The 21123-nt window shown below is 36.0% G+C and overlaps 1 protein-coding gene across 4 annotated transcripts in view; it reads left to right on the forward strand.

The window, feature by feature from the left end:
* The first annotated feature begins 737 nt into the window (after positions 1 to 737).
* The window catches only part of Slco6a1 (solute carrier organic anion transporter family member 6A1), a 50342-nt gene continuing 29956 nt past the window's right edge, over positions 738 to 21123 (forward strand). For 3 of the 4 annotated variants that reach the window (XM_070030937.1, XM_070030939.1, XM_070030940.1), the window contains exons 1-5: positions 738 to 1356; positions 6711 to 6971; positions 8679 to 8864; positions 11891 to 11984; positions 18846 to 18973. In XM_070030937.1, the coding sequence (XP_069887038.1) occupies positions 912 to 1356; positions 6711 to 6971; positions 8679 to 8864; positions 11891 to 11984; positions 18846 to 18973 (1114 nt within the window). In that variant the 5' untranslated portion in view covers positions 738 to 911. The remainder of the gene's footprint in view (positions 1357 to 6710; positions 6972 to 8678; positions 8865 to 11890; positions 11985 to 18845; positions 18974 to 21123) is intronic. The other variant, XM_070030938.1, reaches the window with a different exon arrangement.

Here is a 21123-nt window from a genome sequence, read left to right on the forward strand (position 1 = left end):
CCTAATCTATATTCTCTTAAAACTGAGTGTGCTTATCGAGACAATTTTTAGAATTTCCCAACTGCATGTATGATACTATAGAAAGCTTTTAATATGTATCATTATTGTTTTCTTAAATTCTCTTCTAAGTTTTTTTAAGAATTTATTTTTACAACAGGAAGCTGATGTTGATTTTCAGGTGCTTTTGCTGTATGTACTAAAAACATTCTCAGATTTCATTCTGCCAGAGGAATAATAATCCTCTCTGTTCTTGAGTGAGGAAAGAAGTCACAGGACCACAATTTCTACTTGCAAATCTTTTTCCTAACTGGACATTCAATACATTATTCTGATTTCTTCTGTACTTCCAAATCTTCCATTGTTCTGGATGTATCTTTCTACATCGTCTGGTCCTTCAACAAATTTTGGTTTATCTTCCAGTTAGAAAGACACCGCAATCAAAGAAGTGTGGAGAAACGTTATCACTTTTGAGCATTTCTCTTTCCTTGTTTTCTAATGAGTAGGCATTAAATAAGCGCTGGAATGCTCTGAATTTTAATAGCATTACACTCAAAGCACTTCCTGTCCATACAAGTACTTATCAAAAAAAAACAAAAAACAAGTACTTATCAAAATCGGTCCGGTCCAGCTTTCCTCACCCCTTTCCTCACATGAAAACGAAGAATATAAACAGTCCTGAAAGTTCTATCAGGGCAACTGTCAACCCCTCTGCAGAGACTTTGTCTCCTGCCCCAGAACAAAGGAGAAACGTTCAGTCTGCTGGTGCAGGGTGCAGGGCCCAGGCTCGCCACACCCAGTGAGTTTTTGCAGGGGTATTAGCTATCCAGGCGCCTGGACACACAGGATCAACTTACCCAGGGTGAGCCAAATCTCTGCAAAGCACCTGGAAGAAGGAAAGAGGAGGCACAATCATGAAGCAAGCCTTACTTGAAGGGCGATCTGAGGCCAAGCCACCCTCAGCTCCAAAAACTTTGAGTGCCCTAGTCATGCAAGCCCGGACTATGAAGTTGACTGCTCCAGCCCAGCAGAGTCTTGTACCCCAGGAAGGCCAGCCTTCGCCCAGTGCCTTATCTTGGGATAAGAATGTCATATCCACTGAAGAAAAGGCCTCAGACAAAGCCTTGAATCCCCTGTATCTCACAGTGATTCCAGCAGCCATGATGAAGTTTAGCAGGTTCCAGAAAAAGAAACAAGCTGAGACTGAACTCGCTGAGAGCCAGCCTGCAGGGATAGAAGAAAAAGAGAAGGTTATTGAGGATACCTGTGGCTTGGCCTGTATAGTAATCCCCTGCTGCCAGCAGTTTAACAACGTTTACAGCTTCCTGGTTCTCTACTGCATCCTGGTGCTAGCTCAAGGTAAGTCTCAGGGCTGGGATTGTTCTTGGGAAGGGAGTAGTGAAATGACCGTAGGGTTTGCTTTAATGATGCACAGAAGGAGAAAAAATGGTGGGGGTTGGGGAGGAAGCGCCTTTCAGGAGCCCAGATTGAGGCGGTTCTTTTCAGACTTGTTCTTTTACTTTGTGTCTTACTTGTCTTGCTTTCACAAGTGCCTCACTAACATGGTGCACCCTACAGATAGTGAATGATGAGCTCCAGCTTCTAGAAAGCCAGCAAATTTTGGTGTTGTAAGGTTCTTTAATATTGTTTGGTTACCAAATTCTACATTTTGGTTTGAAGCCACAGGAGATTAAAATAAAATTGAAAACAAAGTGTTAGAGCATCAGGTTCTTTCTGGTTCTGCCCATTTGGGGACATTTAGAAATGCTACTTTCGATCTGGATTTTGTTTGCTTGCCTGTGAAATTGAGGGAGCAGAGTGAGACTTAAAATTCAAAGGTGTTTGTTTTTTGATCACCATATTTGTAGATTGTGGATTTGAAAGCCTTTAGAGGGAGTATGCTCCTAGCTATGTTCAACTAGATGTAGGTTGTTTATTCGTTTCTTTACATCATAACTGGAATTTGCATAACCTGATCTCCTTTCGTTCTAAAGTGCCATGTCAAAATATTGCTGGGTCATAGGGCAACTCTAGGTTTAGTCTTTTGAGAAACCTCCATTGGACAAGTTTACAACAGTGTAGTAGTGTTCCCTTTTGGCCACATCCCCAACAGCGTATGTTATTTGTTTTCTTCATAATGAGTATTCTAACTGGGGTGAGGTGAAATCTCAATGTTGTTTCAGTCTGCATTTTGTTATGGCATAAGATGTGGAACATTTCTTCATGTATCTCTACTGGTCATACCAACTTCTGAGAAGTCTCTAAGATTTTAGCCCATTTATTAGTGGGTTATTGTTTCTTTGAGACTTTATTTTTGGTGGGTATAATTTGTTGAGCTCTAACAATACTTGAAATATAACACACTTGTCTGATGCATAGTTAGTAAAAATCTTCTCCCATTCTGTGGGCCTTCTATTCACCCAATAGAACACAAACAAGGCCACAGTAAAGCTACCAGCAAAGCTAGATTCATTGTAGCATTACTTACCATAGCCAAGGTACAGAATCAACCGAGATGCCCCTCAGTGGATCAAAAGTAGTGGTATATATACACAATGAAATTTCATGCTTTGTTAGAAAGAATGGCATTGCCCCATTCCTAAGGAAATGGAAAGACTTGAAAAAAATTATAATAACTAAAGTAAGGAGGAGGCAACAATGCTTGATAAGAAATGTACTCATTACCTTGCTCATGTAATTGTAACCCCTCTGTATGGTATTTTCACAATAAAAAATTAATTAGTTAATTAATTTAAAAAATTAAAAAAGAAGTACAGGAGAGTTTCATTTTGACATATTCATATATGCATATATAATATACCTTGATCAGGCTCACCTCACCCTTTCTAATACTTTCCATTCTCCCTCCCCCATCCCTATCCAATATCAACCAGCTTTATCATTCCATTTTCACCTACTTACATAGGTATTTTGACTATATTCCATTTGCCCTCCTACTAATACCAACACTCCAGATAGGACATGTTTTATATTCCTGTCACTCATTTTAAAAGTATTTATCAATTGTTCAAAAGGGAAACAGTACAGAGGAAAGTGAGGTATCTCAAAAATTCATGTACTGCAATTAGAACAACTTCCTCATTTACTCTTTCCACATCCCTACTATTCTCAACAGCTTTCAGTTAGTTTCCTTTTACCATTTTTCACTCACAGATACAATGTATTTCAGTTCACCCTTTAACATTCTGTAGGAGCCTCCTTTAATCTGAAATACTTATTTATGATCTCTCAACTTCTTAAGTCCTTGTAAATCTTTAAAAAATTATGGTTCATTCACTCTGTAAGCTGAATTTCAACATGGATCTGAAATCTCCTCATCACTAAACTCATGCCATGCTTAGCTCTTCTCTCTTTCCATCTTTCTTCTCTTCGTTTCATTTGTTACAGTAATACAAAACTAATATATCTGGTATCTTTTAGAAATTATTATTCCTTTAAGTCATTTTGACTGGTCTAGATCCTTTGCCTTGTGTTTATGTTTTTTCAATCAACTTGTTCATTTATTTTGAATAAATCTATAATTTTGTGATTTTGTTAACTATGAATCCAGAGAGAATTGACTTTAACATGCTGAGTATTTGCATGACTGAATGGGAGACACATTCTCCAGTCCTTCTGCAATTTGGTAAATGAATGGATTAGTACAAACTAAGTTTTTATACATATATGATCATGTCATCTGTAAAGGGCATTTTACTTATTTATTCTAGTCCTAAGACTTTTTAACTTAATTGTAATGTATAGAATGTCCACTAAAATAGTGGAACTCTGAAAGGAAGTGACATATTGTGGATGAAGCATTCAGACTTCCTTTCATAGTTAAATATATCAACTATATGCATTTTTTCCAAAGATAATCTGTTTTATTTTAAGCACATTCCCTTTACTTGTTAGCTTGCTAAGAATTTTTGTTACAATTAGATGTATAATGTTATCAAGTGCTTTTCCTGCACTGTTGAGATCATCATAAAAGGTTTTAAATTTTATTCTTTTAAATTATAAATCAGATCTTTTAAATTTGGGTATTAATCAACATTGGATTCTTAGGAAACACCCTTATTACTTGATTAATGTTTTCTTAAAATATACATTGCTGGATTAAGTTTATGGAAGCTTTAATAATTTTTATTTCCATGAGAATATTGGTATATGGTTGTCTTGTAATTATTTTGTCTATCTGCTATAACAGTTACCACTGGCATTATTTAATTAATTAGGATCTGTATCCCTTGCTTTTTGTGAAAAAGTTTGTGAAGAATTATAAACTCTTTTATGAATCAATTTGTCCATGTATTGTCTTTCAATATTAAAATCAGTGTATTGCCTCTGAATTCCAAATTAATCTTTTTTACTTGGTCTGTGAAAATGGGTTGAATCCTTTAAAAAAAAAAAAAAAGGTTCTTTAAAAACAACAACAACTGGGGCTGGGAAGTGGCTCAGTGGTAGAGTGTTTGCCTTGCATGCATGAGGCCCTGGGTTCGATATTCCTCAGCACCACATAAACAGAAAATGCCGGAAGTGCGGCTCAAGTGGTAGAACGCTAGCCTTGAGCTGAAGGGCTGAGGGACAGCCTCCAGGCCCAGAATTCAGGCCCCACGACCGAAAAAACAACAACAACAACAACACAGAAAAATCTCTTGTGTACATGTCTTGGAGTTCATTAGCATTGCTTTCCCCTATGATATCTCTCCTATTGTCACTGCATTTGACTTTGGTACCCTGGTATTGTATATACGGTTATTTGAATTAGTGAAGAGAAGGGGAACAACAGAATGGTGAGACAAAGACAAGTGGGAAACCGCTGCAAGAGTGGCGTACACAAGACAATATGTTGGAAATGATCTGTACAACTTGGGAGGGGTTGGGGGGAGGGAAAGTAGGAGAGGGAAGGAGTAACAAGTTTGACAAGAAATGTACTTATTACTTTACTTAGGTGACTGTAACCCCTCTAGACATCACCTTGACAATTAAAAAAAAATCTTTGTTGTCTGCCTTGCTATACAAACTGGGAGTCACTTTCAGGCAATGAATTTAAAGCATGCAACACCTGTGGGTCTGTCCTGTGTTAGGATTATTCTATCACTGAGGTCGTCTTCATTCTTCATGCTCCATTACTCTCCCAGAGTTTAGATTTATAGAGTGCTTCACTCTGCTTTTGCTTGAAGACACTGAATTGGCTCCTCTTAAGTTAAAGGGATGATGAGTTCTCTCATCACCCATCTCCCTGTCCTTCATTGCTGCTTAACTTATAACCGGAATCAGATATGGCCTTCACAGATTAATAACAAAGTCTGCCCTAGGGAAAAATATCTTATATAGCAGCTTTTCTTCTACTTCAGTAATATTTCTAGGGATTAAGTAGTTAGGAATATGTAAAGCTACTTCTTCCAAAATGAATGAAAAGCTTCCTATTTGCACTTCCCATTATTAATATAGGAACATAAGTTTTGTTGGGCTTCTTTGGTTTTCCAAAAACAAAGCTGCTGTGATACGTCTGGAATCATACTTAGAGAAAGTAAATATTATCTCAGTTGAAACTCAAAACAGCACAATAAACCAGCATACTGCCTGGGTACCATTATGACCATTCCCTCCTAGGTTAGCCAGTATGTGAGTAGAGTAGCTGCGTATATGATGTATCTCTCTGAATAGACAGAGTTATCCTGTGTGAATGTTCAGCAAAATAAATTGATTGTGGAGGAAGTTGTCAATAATGAAACAGACAGAAAAAGAATCTGGCACCTAGTTATTCTATTCCTGCTCACTAGGCTGTTACTATGATATTTTCATCAACAATGCAAGACATACAAGAGCTGATTTTAGGGTCTTATTTGTATCATTGCTGATGTAGGCATTGTACCATTGGGAGCCTGCCTTGCTATACTAGAACAGCAAAAGCCAACCCTATTTTAGTGGTACCCAGTCAGCTGGGTACCCAGGGGCAGACTGATTACATAGTTCTATATCTTTTAGGGTATGAGTATTATGTTGTCATCAAAATATATATTATTTTGCTCTGAGTTCTTGACTCCAGGGCTCTTCAAGCAGTACCATAATTGGATTAAATGAATATCTTATACATCATTGCTTCTAATGAAGAACTTACTTTGTTGCACAAGAGTACAGTTCATGCTTATGGTATTCACTGACTTATCTCAACAAGAAGACTTTTTTGTCTTATACAAACCATAATACTCTATGAAAAAGTCAAACTCAACAAATTCAGGATGTTGTTTTCTAAGATAACAAATATGCTTTGAAATAACAAACTGTGTTATCTGGTGTCAACTGGTAGAAGAGGTGAAAGTAGTGGGAAAAGGAAGTTATACATACAGCTGTGTTTTTATAACCATTTGAAACAACATTCAGACCCTGAGTTCAAGGGCCAGGATCAGTACACACACACACACACACACACACACACACACACACACAAACACACACACACTCAGCACACACACACACATACACACACACACACACAGAGTTCATGTAGCAAGTATTTCATAGAAGTTAAGCTCAGAAAATGATTGTGAAATCCATACTTGTTTATAGGTTTTTAAATGTTCAGAATAATGTACAAAACCACTGAAGTAAGTATAAATTAGGATTTGTTTTGATATGATAATGATGATCTATTTTGTCTCTTAAAAGGGATATTATTGCTTTTGTTTCTTCTGTTTCCATTTTAGGTACTGTGTTTGGCCTTGTAGACCTGAGCAATGCCAATTTTCACAAGGAATATGAAGTGAGAACATGGGAGAAACTGACCTTGACACTAACTTATGATGTTACCTCATGCCTGGCAGCATTATTTATAGCTTACTATGGAGGGAAGGGAAACAGAGCAAGGTGGATTGCATGTTCCTCCCTCCTAATAGGCTTTGGATCATTTCTATTTGCTGTCCCATATTTCAATGCTAAAATTCATCGGTCAATGTTAGAAATAGAAGGTAAGATTTTCATGTGAGCCAGGTACCAGTGGCTCCCGCCTGTAATCTTAGCTACTCAGGTGTGAGATTCCCGCCCCCTCCCCCTCCCGCCCCTGCCAAAAAACTGAATACTCCATTTTGGAAGTTGGCGCTGTAGCTCAAGTGGTAGAGCTCTCGCTTTGAGCTGAAGAGCTGAGGGACAGTGCCCAGGCCCAGAGTTCAAGCCCTATGACTGACCAAAAAACAAAACAAAACAAACTGAAAAATCAGGAGGCTGAGATCTGAGGATCATGGTTCAAAGCCAGCCTGGGCAGGAGAGTTTATGAGACTCATTTCCAGTTAACCACCAGAAAATTGGAAGTGGCAATATGGCTCAAGTGGTAGAGTGCTTGCCTTAAGCTGAAGAGCTCAGGGATAGTGCCCAGGATCACTGTTCAAGCCCCACAACCAAAAAGAAAGAAAGAAAGAAAGAAAGAAAGAAAGAAAGAAAGAAAGAAAGAAAGAAAGAAAGAAAGAAAGAAAGAAAGAAAGAAAGAAAGAAAGAAAGAAAGAAAGAAAGAAAGAAAGAAAGAAAGAAAGAAAGAAAGAAAGGAAAGAAAGAGAGAAAGAGAGAGAAGGAAGGAGTGAGAGAGAGAGGGAGGAAGGGAGAAAGGAAAGGAAGGGAGAAAGGAAAGGAAGGGAGAAAAGGATAAAGAGTAAGAGAGAGAGAGAGAGAGAGAGAGAGAGAGAGAGAGAGAGAGAGAGAGAGAGAGAGAGAGAGAGAGAGATCCCTAGTAAGGAGAAGAAATAACATTCTATGATAATTTGTATCAATTCTCATCAATTTTCATATAATGTAAACCTTTTGGGAATTATAGTTTCTTCTGTCCTTTATAGAATGCTGTGATTAGATGAACACACTATACAGTTCCTTTAACAAAACCTATTTAGAATCAGTATCTCTTAGTATCTCTGTACTTGATATTAGAGGTGCAGAAATAACAAAATAATAAACTATCTATGCAGAAATTATCATTTTGCCTCTCTACTTAGATATGTTTACTTACTGTATTTGAAATATTCTTCTTCCTTCCTTTTTTCCCTTTCTTTCCTCTTTAAAGAAACTCCTTAATGACATATTTCCAGAATCTCCTAAAATAGTGCCAATAGCTGAGAAGCAATTTTTTTATAGGTGGAGGACTTCATACACTTCATATCACAACATTGTTAGAAGCAAGTTAGTTTAAAAAGAATTTAATAAAATAAGCACAAATTTAAAACAAAGATTGCAAAAAACAAATATAGAACTACATTAAGAAGGTAAGCTTTGATTATTCAGATAGTGCAGGAAATTAGAAATACATTTATTTTAGATTAAAAATTAGAAGAATATGATGTAAAATAGAGGAAAATGAGTATATGCTATATGTGTGTATAAGGAAATATGTGTGATATACTGCTGCATACATACTACATATATGTAAACAGACATACATGTACATTTATTTTTGGTTTATAGCATTACTATCTCTTCCAGAGTTGCCATAAATATTTTTATTAGGGCATTTTTCTGAGAATATGATGATTGATTATATGACTACATTCAATGCAAATTAAATATTAGCTAAAAAACAATAGCAGAATGGTAGCTATAGCTTATAGACAGAAAATACTTGATAATGACTATATATTCATTGTGTGCTTAACTGTTTAATTCAATTAAAATTTTAATTGTTAACTTTTCAAAAGATATTTGCCAGGAAAACAAGAATATCAATTTTTGCCCAAGATCTGGAACAATATTCCAAATCAAGTATCTAGTTTTCTTCATCCTTGGACAGATGGTTCAAGGAATTGCAGGAATGCCTCTTTATATCCTTGGGATGACCCTTCTTGACGACAACGTCTCTACCTACTCATCTGGCATCTATTTAGGCAAGTTTTTCTTCTTTTTAATGATTAAGTCATTTTGAATTTTCACTGAGATTTCATAGTTTTTATGGAAAATACCAGGAGCTGGGTGCTGGTGGCTCTGCTTAGCTACTCAAGAGGCTGAGATTTGAGGATCACAATTTAAAGCCAGCTTGAAAAGGAAAGTCCATGAAACTCTTATCTCCAATTAACCACCAGAACACCACAAGTACTGCTGTGCTCAAAGTGGTAGAGTGCTAGCCTTGATCAAAATTGCTCAGGGACAGTGCCCAGGCCCTGAGTTCAAGCCTCATGACTGACCAAAAAAAAAAAAAAAGGATACCAGGAATTGAACTCAGGCCATGTTACCTCTTGAGTTATTCTCCAGTTCTATTTGTTTTGTTTGTTTGTTTTTGTTTTTTCAGATAGAATCTCCAATTTTTGCCTCCCAGTAGCAGGAACCAAAATTGTCCACCACCATGTCTATCTTTTTTTAAAATCAAGATTCAGCTATTTTATTTGAATATCTGGGACTTTGCAATTTGCTTTTGTATTTAATTTTACATTTTTATTGGTATTACAAGGTGATGTGCAGAGGGATTACTGTCAGGTAATGAGTCAGGTAATGAGTACATTTCTTTTTGGACAATGCCACCTTTTCCTTCGGTTTTCCCATTTCCCCCTCTCATCAGTGCCTATAAGTTTCACAGTTGATTTTCCATAATGTTTCCTCTACTATCCTGACTACATTTGTTCACCCTTCTTCCATCCATTTCTGAGCCTCTGTGCTCCCATGAAAGACATGAAACACAACAACAACAACAGAACCCACAAAAGCAAAAACAAATGACACCTCCACTACTACCATGACCAATAACAACAACAACGAACCATGTTTCCATTTCATTCCATTTGTTTTGATAAACAGTATTTTGAGATTGCAGCAGCATTACTCCTTTGGGTTCATCCCTGAATGGTATTCCTATCTTCTTTGCAGGATTGACTTTCTCTAACTTTTGCTTGGGCTGGCCTTGAACCACCTATTTTTGCCTCTTGTTTAGCTGAGAAAACAGGCATATCATGATGTCCAGTGAACTTTTGAGTTTTGATGGTAACCTTTTAACTGATAGAATAATGCTAAGTATTGGTTTTGTGATGACATTGTTAGCATAAATAAATTAAAAGATCACTCCAAATCACCTAGTTCTGAGAAGTGACTTGGGATTTGGAATTCAAGTCTTCTTCATGCATTGAAAATACATAAAACAATAGAAAAACACATACTTTTTATGTTGTAGAGAATATCAATCTATCAATCAAGCAATTGATTGATCTATCTTAATGTCAAGTTATATAGGTTAAAATTAATTTCTCCAATGGAGAAGGAATCTAAAATTATTGGGTTGAATAATCAGAAATGTAATATTTTAAAGCCTGGAGATACAGGTTGAAAGCCCTTGTGTTTATTGTTATATGCCTCATCAGTAGATTCAGGGTGATGATAGAGCATTTATCATTGCACTAATCTGCTTACATCCATTAACTTGATTTTGGGATTACTCAGTATATTGAATCTTACTGAAAACATAATGCGGTTCATTTTATCAAGGAGACAAATGATCTGTGTTTAACTGAAACTGAACATGGCATAAGTTTCCTTATCTACAGTATTTTATGCAAGAGCATCATATAATAAGTAAGCATGGCTACATTTCAGAATAATATATTTTTTCTGCAATGTATTCTGCAACTGATAGGTCATTTATAGTACAATATATTTGTAGCGGTTCTATAATAATTATATTTAGTAAAGTGAACAATTGTTTTTATATATTTATTGTTAAGGTACTTTGTATTGGAATAATACACTTTTCCATCAAAGATAAGAAAAATCATGTCAGTAGGCCAAAATAGAGAATATTGATTTTTATATTCATTTTTACAAAAAAATACTCATGATAATTTGGTAGTTGTTGGTCAAGAACAGTAGCAAATTTCTGTTTGACTTTCAATTCTATTGCAAGCCAATTAAATCACATTTCCTTATAATATGGGAAAGGACACTGAATTTCCACCTCCTGCCACTGTGGCAGATAAAGTGAAAAAGATATGGAAGTGATGATGCAAAAGTATCATGTTACTATGGGGCCTTAGTAATAGGAATATAGTGTATTGAACGTATATTCATATTAAATATAGACCTGTTCTATTAAAATATGCCAGGTTTCAATGGCTCATGCCTGTAATCCTAGCTACCTAAGGGGCTGAGATCTGAGAATTGTGGTTCAAAGCCATCCTGGGCAGGTAAATCTGTGAGATTCTGATCTCCAGTCAACTAGCAGAAAGCCAGAAATGGAGTTGTGGCTCATGTGGTAGGACATTAGCCTTGAGTTCAAAAGATCAGGAACAGTGTTCAGGTCTTGAGTTCAAGCCCCAGGACTGGTACACAGACACATACCCACATCATATATGTATAATTATATAGAAGAAATTAAGTTTCTCTGTTACTTGATTGTGTGATGGTTAATTTTATATGCATCTTGTCGAGGTTATGACACTTAGACAATTTTTAGCAGAAGTTCCTACAATTAGATGATTTTAAATTGTTGCAAACAGTTACAGTCAGTAGACTTTGAGTAAAGCAATCTAACTCTCATAATATAGGGTGAGTTGCAGCCTGTGAATTTACAGCCCTAACAACAAAGACTGAAGTCTTTGTAACAAGAAGTAGTTCTGCTTGAACACTGAAATTTTAGCCTGCTGGGACATACTTTACAAGCATGAAATTTTTTGTGCTCCATACTTTTGTAAAACAATTCCAATATCTTAAAACAAATCTTTCTCTCTTCTCTCTTTCTCTCTCTTCACCTCAATCCCTTACCCACTTTGTCCCTACAATATAGACACATAGTGTCCCCTATTGGAATGTTTCCCTGAAGAATTTAAACTAATATGAAAAATATAGGAAAAGCTTTCAGAAATAATCCATTTATATCAATTAATTTTTATCATGTTTACCCATGTCTTTATGTTTAATGTTTACTTGATAGGTATTGGTGATGCTTCAGAAATATTAGGATACGGTTTGGGTTTTATAGTAGGAGCACCACATCTTAAAACTAATAATAATACTTTAATGCAAAGGTAAGCCATTTTCTTTCCTTTTATTTTTGTTTATGTACGAAACATTTATTGAAGTGACAGTATAGCTTGAAAATATGTATGTATAATTTTAATGCAGCTATTTTTAAGAAAAATATACCAAATGTTGCTGTTTTGCCTATGCATGCCTTAAAGTATAAAATAAATTTGAAGTGTGTATTTGTATTTTTGCTACTTATATAATCAAAACCACTAAATATCATGCCAGTCTTACTATTAATTCTTTCTGTATTCTTTTTGGTGATTAGAAACTATACCTCTCAAAACTGAAATCATACAACTTCCCCATTCCTAGTCTATTTCATCTGTGGGAACCATCATTCTACTTTCTGCTTTAAAAGAGTCAATTTACTGTTTGGAGCAACTGGAAGTCAACACTATGGGAAATAGCATAGGACACAATTCAAGAGTCATTGCAATAGTCATTGAAAGAAGTTAAGATATCCAGTAACTACTGCAAATCATGAGTTGTGGGATACTCTTGAGGTTAATACAAATTCCTGGGCAGTTCTAACTTGCCCTTTGAACTCTGGACAAAGCCTAGAATTCTTGCCAATCAATGCTATCCACTTGTTATGTGCAGAATGTGGAATGCTGAGTGTAACTGATGAAAATGAGACATTTGCAACATCTCCTACCATAATGTTTTAAGTTTGTATTAGAATTGCATGATATAATCCCATGATTGAATAGTAACTACAGTAAATATTGTTTTATACAATTATTTATTTTATTTGTTGCTGGTCCTGAAGCTTGTACTAAGGATCTGGGCACTGTGGCTGAGCTCCTTTTTCTCAAGGCTAATGCTCTACCACTAGCCACAGCACCACTTTAGGCTTTTTCTGAGTAGTTTTTTAGAGATAAGAGTCTTATAGACTTTTCTACTCAGACTGGCTTTGAACCATGATCCTCAGATTCCAGCCTCTTGAGTAGCTAGGATTATAGGCATGAGCCAATAGTATCCAGCTTAGAATTACTATTATTTTATTTTACTGAGAAGGAGGAAAAAGGCAAAAGAATTCAAATTTCTATTATTTTCCTGGTTGTTGCAATTTGAATAACTATACATAGACTTTACTGCCTTCACAAGTACTAAGAAATCAGATGATAGATCATTTATACCTGGTTTTAGTATAACAGTATAAAAAAATTTAAGACATTGGAAATGAGTTACTCACATTATCATTCTCCCATCCCCATCATGGAGAGAGACTAATTTACTTTGGAGAGGGAGAAGTCACAAGTCCAGGCTGTAGACATGAAACACAATACTGGAAAGAGCCTTGTGACTTCCAGTGCAGGCCCAATACCTAAGACTGAGCTTCTACAACAGTTTCAGCCAGATATCCAAGTAGTTAACTCCAGTTCCTCTTCCTCTGATCACATAGTGAAGGATGGAGGCAAGTTATCACCCTCAGAAGGATTGAGAGAAAGCTAGCATAGGACTCTTGTCTTGGAGTTCAATGCTGGGTTTAGCTCCAGGAAGAAACCACAAACCTTTATACCCAAAGCAAGGGTCACAAATGGAGTTTTTGGAATGGCCTAAATATAAGGCATGATGTATGTAATGAATCTATATTTCATCCTATATTAGTAATTTTCCAGTAAGCTGGGGCCAACCTCCTCTCTTAATTGACTGTTGTATGTTGATTTTATATGTTTCTACTTTTCATAAATATTTGTGAACTTGGAGAGTTTCTGCCTAGAATATTTCTGGCTTTCAAGAAATTATCTTTATGTGGTTGTACAAGGGAGCAATTGTATAGCAAAGCAATATATGAATACATCTTGATCTAGGTTACCCTCCTTTCAACTGACTCTTTCCTTCATTTCTTAATTTTGTGGTTTATACAATAAATTCACGACTATATTCTTTCCCCTTCTCCTCCACTGTCTACCATTCTCCCCTTGCCCTCTCACTACCCGTTTCTGGGAGCTTACTTTTTTGGGCTTTCACTTAGTCTTTCTAATAAATTATAGTATTTGAGCTATCCATTGTGTCTATTATACTTAAGTCAATTCATTTGGTACTGCTTGCATAACACCCAGGCTGTTTATTTATAGACTTATAGGCACATTCTATCTGCCACTAATAAAAAAAAAACATGTATGCTTTGTTTCTCTGAGTCTAGATTACTTCACTTAATATAATTCTTTCCAAATATTTCCATTTCCTTATGAATGGTACAATAACATTACTCGTAATGGATGAGTAAAATTCCATTATGTACAGATACCACATTTTCTCAATCCATTTCCATTGAGGAATATCTAGGCTGATTCCACATTTTAGCTAGGGTGAATAGTGTTGCAGTGAACATGGTTGTGCTGGTGGTTTTACTGAAGCCTTGTTTGTGTTCTATTGGATTGATACCCAGAGTGGATCATATTGTCTGCAAATAGGGATAATTTGATTTCTTGGTTTCCTATTTGTATTTTTATTTCTTTCATTTCTTTTATTTCTTTGACTAAAGAATTCAAGCATGGCATTAAATAAGTATGAAATAGGGGATGGGAAGGTGGCTGAGTGGTAGAGCTCTTGCCTTGCATGCCTGAGGCACTGGGTTCGATTCCTCAGCACCACATAAGCAAGAAGAAAAAAGCTGGAAGTGGCACTGTGGCTCAAGTGGCAGAGCGCTAGCCTTGAGTTGAAGAGCTGAGGGACAGTGCCCAGTCCTAGAGTTCAGGCCCCATGACCGGACCTCCCCAAAAAATAAGTATGAAATAAAAAGACACACCTCATTTCTACTTTTTAGTTTCCACCCATCAGTATAGTAGCTGTTAGTTGACTATATATAGTCTCTATTTTGTAAAGGTATAAGTCTTCCTATTTCTAGTTTCTTTGGGGGGGGGATTTTTATCATGAAATGATGGTGGAATTGTTTTCAAAGCCTTTTTGTACATGCATTGAAATAATTGTATGATTGTTTTCGTATTTGATTCTGTTTATGTGCTCTGTTATACTTAGTAATGATTTTTACTACCACATATTAAACTTGACTGTATGTACAGGTTGTATTCTTCTTTAGTCTATCCTCTGGTATACCTTTCTATTTCCATGACAGTACTACATTGTTTAATTGCTGGTTTATTTTATTTATTTATTTGATTATATATTTTGTTGGTCATGGGGCTTGATCTCAGGACCTAGGTGCTGTCCCTGAGCTTTTTTGCTCAAGGTTAGTGATCTATCACTTTGAGCCACAGCGCCAATTCCAATTTTCCAAAATAATAATCTCACAGACTTTCCTGCTGGAGCTAGTTTTAAAACACAATCTTCAGATCTCACCCTCCAGAGTAGCTAGGATAACAAGTGTGAGCCAATAGCACCTGGCCAAAATTGCTGAAGTGTTATTGCATGTTTTACTATTTGATCATACACACATACACACACACACACACACACACACACACACACACACACACACACACACACACATATCCACTCATTATTCTCATTATTGTTCCTCATTCAATTTCAGGGCTTTTGTTTTTCAAAACTTCTCTGCCAGGTAATTCACTATTATCAAGTATTTTCATTTCAATTGAAATTTTTAATGTATCAATTTGGGAATAATTGTCATCTTTCCATGCCCAAAAGTAACATGTTGTACTACTATCTGCAAATTTTATGCCCTTCAATGAATTTTATTGTATTCTTTATTGAATGTATCCCATTAAGCTTATGCCTAGCTGTGTTAATTTTGTGCAAATAATCATAGTGATATTTCATTTTCTGATCAAAGGTTTCTAGTAAGAAGAAATTATTTTAATTCCTAAGTATGTTTGATAAATATAAGCCACTTTATCAGATTTTACCTTGTTCTATATAGGATTTTTTTGATGATGCCCCTCACTTTTCTAGGTTACAATTCTATGCAAACATGTAATAATCACATTAAGTATGTCTATATTTAGAATACATATCTACATTTAAAGTGAAAAATGAACAAAACTTTTATATAAGTAACAAAGAGTTAGTTGTGGTGTTGCACACCTGTAAGACCTTTGGAGGCTGAAGCAAGAGAGTGTCGAAGCAGATGGATGACCAGCCAAGGCAAATTTCAAAGACCCAATCCAAAGGAGGTGGGATGCTGGGATTGGTGGCTCATGCCTTTAATCTTAGCTACTCAGGAGGCTGAGATCTGAGGATTGCAGTTCTAAGCCAGCTCGAGCAAGAAAGTCAGCGAGACTCATATCAAAGTAAGCACCCAAAAAATCTGGAACTGGAGCTGTGATTCAAAGTGGTAGAGCTAGTGCACAACATGCCTTACCCAAAAACCTCAGGGACAGCACTCAGCTGGGACAGCACCCAGCCCCCTGAGTTCAAGCCCCATGACAGAAGGAAAGAAAGAAAGAAAGAAAGAAAGAGAGAAAGAAAGAAAGAAAGAAAGAAAGAAAGAAAGAAAGAAAGAAAGAAAGAAAGAAAGAAAGAAAGAAAGAAAAATAGAAAGAAAAATAGAAAGAAAGAAAGAGAATGGAAAGGGAAAGAAAAAGAGAGGTGGCAATTGAGGTCATTTTCAGCGCTCTTTCCTATTATGTTTGAGGCACTGAGTTTAATGCTCACTACAGTAAGAAGAACAATGTAAAGAAGGGAAGATGTAGCTTGAGTGATAATTTGGAATAAGAAATGGACATTGCAACCCTACATCATGCTTGACTGTTATTTTTATTATTCAATAAGGCCAGAAATAGATATAAAGTCATCCAAACAGTGAAAAGTCTGGGGATATATTCCCAGACCTATGAACCAGGATTCACTGGATCTTGGTTGATAACAGGTCACCTGTGAGAAACCTAACCCTTCCAGTTGAGGTTCCTGGGGATATGGTCATTGTACTTCCATGACTGGTTAGAGACACTCTTCAGTGGTGTGTGGGGTGAACATATTGGGGGCATAAGTTTCTCCAAATCTCTTCTCTCATATAAAATGAAACCATAAAAAATGCTCTACAAATATTCGTTATTGGCCTTAACCACAGATAAAGCTTTCTGAAACTTCAAACACTATGAGAAAGAGAAAATGAACAAATCCTAGCAGAAAATCTTTCCTGTCCTACCCTACCCATTGCAAGATTCTGAGAGAAGCAAAAGGACATTAAGAAAAACCACAGGGAGGAACAGAAAACAAGCAAGAGATATTTGTGATTCAAAGGGTCATGTGACATGAAAGATCAGTTATGCAAACCCCAAATCATACTTGCCATAATGCATGATTTAAACAGACAGGAATAGTTTTATTTTATTTTTATTTTTATTAAATTTTAAATTTATTGTCAAGGTTCTATACAGAGAGGTTACAGTTAAATAAGTAAGGTAGTGATTACATTTCTTGTCTATTTCTTGTTATTCCCACCCTCATTTTCTCCCTCTTTCTCTCCCCTCATTTGCTCCAAGTTGTACAGATTGTCATGCGAGTATCGCTGTTGCATAGGCCCCACTTGGTCCTTTTTCTTGCCATTTTATTATTCCCCTTCCCTTCCTTAGTTCAGAGTAACATATATACAATTTCCAGGGTATAAAAATCGAATACAGTGACAACAGGGGGTAAACCATATTGGGAATGAACACTTACAGAGAGAGAGGAGGGGAAGGAGAGAGAGATCAAGATCACATAGTACATGGAGAACAACAACAAAGAAAAACCTTTTATTTCCATGGCTTGGAGTTCATTATCCTTAGCATCCTCTTATATGGTCATATGTACATAGCTATTCAGCTATTCTACTCATCTGCTAAGATTATCCTAGATGTATACTAATTATTATAAATAAGGGAAACCATGGGACCTATGTTTCTTTAGGCCTGGCTTACTTCACTTAATATGACTTTTTTCCAAGTCTTTCCATTTCCTTAAAATGGGGTAGTGTCATTCTTTCTGATAGAAGCATAGAATTCCATTGTATATAGTCCACATTTTCTTAATCTATTCATCTACTGAGGGGCATCTGGGTTGGCTCCATATTTTAACTATACTGAATAATGCTGTGATAAACATAGTTGTGCTGGTAACTTTATTATGGCCTTGTTTGTGATCATTTAGGTAAATGTCCAGATGTGGGATTGCTGGGTCATAGGGGAGCTTTTTGTGTAGTCTTTTGAGGAACCTCCATACTGCTTTCCAGAGTGGTTGAACAAGTTGACAGGAATGATTTTAAAGGAGAGGCAAAACATAAAAGAGTCTTTCAAAGGCAAAGTTATTGATATAAAAAAAATAAGTAAGAACAAATAAAACCTGTTTTACTATCTTATTGGCATCAAGGAAAAGAAAGAAGAAGGCTGGCACTGGTGGCTCATGCCTATAATCCTAGACTTTCCGAGAGAATCTAGGAATGAGATCTGAGAATTGCAGTTCAAAGCCAGCCCAAGCAGGACAATCTGACTCTAATCTCCAATAAACCACTTGTGAACTGGAAGTAGAACTCTGGCTCAAGTGATAGAGTGCTAGCACTGAGCAAAAATGCTGAGGTTCAGAGCCCAGTTCCTGAGTTCAAGCCCCAGTAGAGATGAAAGGAAGGAAGGAAGGAAGGAAGGAAGGAAGGAAGGAAGGAAGGAAGGAAGGAAGGAAGGAAGGAAGGAAGGAGGGAGGGAGGGAAGTAAGGAAGGAGATTGAAAAAGAGATAGAGACAGATACATTTAGAAATTTTTAATCCTTTGAGGCCAAAGTGATACATATATAATTAAAATCTAACAATCATTTCTTGTCATCTAAACCAACAAAAATACTGAAAAATGACCAACAAACAGAAAATGTTCACTCTTTTCCTCTCTCTGATTCTCTGATTATGACTTTATTTTAATAAAAGGCTGTACATTCAGTTTTTTCATATTTTTCCATTGAAGCTCTACCTACTTTGAGAGTGATCAACTTATAAAATGGCACTCAACTTGGTGGATGGATTTTCTTTTTATCTCTGCAGTTGCATGGTCCACATTTATACCACTTTTATGCTTTCCACCTGTTATGTTAGGTGAGTATAAAAATATAATTCATTACTGTTTTTCCTCCCTAAAACTCGGTATCAGAGCATGCCTGAACTACATTTTAACTTTTTTGTGGTGTGTGTGTGTGTGTGTGTGTGTGTGTGTGTGTGTGTGTAAATGCCCCTTATATTGGTGGAGGGCTATCATATAGTGTCAAGTCCCCTGTTTTTGAACAAATGAAATGACTGCTGACAAATATTTAATTGATATAACAAAATTTCATATGCATATATTTTCATTTATTTTCTTTCAATAATATCTTATATCTAGAGTTCACAATTGTCTTTTAAAATTCAAGTATACTGAAATCTACTTGCCAAGCATTGTTTAATATATGTACTACTACCTCGCATGATTTTTCTAAGACAGTACTGAAATGGTTATTGTGGAAACATTACAAAGCACATAGAGAAATCAAGTTGGTTTTGTTTTTTTTTACATTAAGTATGGGCTTGTTTTAGTATAACAAGATCAATAGGGAGACATTGAAAATGGGGAGAAACAAAACATTTCCTTTTCTCTATGAAAGAAATGCAAGTTAAAGGCTCAAAATGAAAGTATCTCTAGCTTTTATACTTTCCTTTTAAATTTTTAATTTTCAAGTTGATGTACAGAGGGGTTGCAGCTATAAGCAAAGTAATAAGTACATTTCTTGTCAAACTTTTTACACCTTAGCTTATTTTCTCCTACTTCCCCCACCAATACCCTCTCCCCAGAGTTGTACAGATTATTTCCAGCAAATTGTCTTGTGAATATCGCTGTTGCATTGGTTCCCCCCTGTCCCTTGTCTGAGCTGGGAGAATCGAAGTGGTCTTGTTGGTTAGCAACTCCCAGGGCGTAGACAATGATTCTGGGTGAATAAGATGGGTGAGGCTTACAACAGGTAACATTCACAGCTCCTTTGGCCATACTTACTTGTCATGGTTTCTGTCTTTATAGATCTTCAAGGAGCCTTGTGGCTTCTTAGCATCTCAAAGGAGAGGATAAATTCATACAGACCTTTTACATCACCTATTCTTGTAACTTAATATCTAAAAGAAGGTAGTAAGAGAAACACTTTACTATCCTTTGCCTCAGTCTAGCCCTATTAATAATAATTAATTTTAGTTGACCATATCTATCTTTCATGCCTAAATGCCTTTTGTCCTTTTTAATTTAAAAAGTGTATGGAGGGCCAATATGGTATTTTCAATAGCAGACTTGGGTTGAGAATGGACTGTTGGCCCTGTTTAGAAAAGGGAACTGAAAGTCATTTTCCTATCTTATTTAGGAAGCAGCACAGAAAACTTGGGAAGCAGGTAATTCAATTGTTAGGCTACCATGATTAGGACCAGAAGACAAGTTACTTTTTATTAAAAGAGATGCCAAAGAGAAATTAGTTTTAAAAATCCCTTAAAAGTAAAAATGTATTTCCTGTGTGTGGAAAAGGCTAATACGCAAAGAATTATAAAATATAAAACAACATTATACTCAAACTCCATTAAATTAACATGTTGAATCCCTCCTTATTCACAGAAACAAATGAAAATGGCAACCTAGTAATGACCCAGTTATAGTTCTACTATATAAACAGTGTACTACTTCAATACTAAATACCTTCTGATACAGGAGGTTGATTTTAAATCCTTTAAATCTTTATAGGAATAACACTTTTCAGTTCTTAATGAGTTTAGAGGGTTTTGTACAATTATTTTAAAATAATATAAATAAATGAGTAACTTTTAAAAAGGCCTTTCTTTCCTTAGTAGCCAAGAGATAACTGCCTGGTGTAATAATATGGACTAGATAATTAAATGGCACAATAGACTAATAATTGGTTGTGCCATGATAGTATATGCTTAAGGGTTAGGAATAAGATACACAATTAAATTGCCCATGTGAAATATTCAGGTGTGATCATCCATTATTCAGAACCTAGTAGATTTAAATTACTTTTAAAAGAGGTGGCTGCAGTGACTCAATCTTGCTATTGGTTTTGATACAGGGTCTCACTACATAGTTTGGACTGACCTGGAACTCACTGTACCTCCTAAGTACTGAGATTAGAGCCACTATGCCTAGTATGAATCCATTTGGACTCTTGTAACTTTCTCTTTTGTCTCAACAGATTTTTTTTCTGAATAGATCTTGACCATTC

The sequence above is a fragment of the Dipodomys merriami genome, unplaced genomic scaffold, assembly GCF_024711535.1.
Source record: "Dipodomys merriami isolate MVZ:Mamm:240054 unplaced genomic scaffold, mDipMer1.0.p SCAF_20, whole genome shotgun sequence".
Classification (NCBI taxonomy): Eukaryota; Metazoa; Chordata; class Mammalia; order Rodentia; family Heteromyidae; genus Dipodomys; species Dipodomys merriami.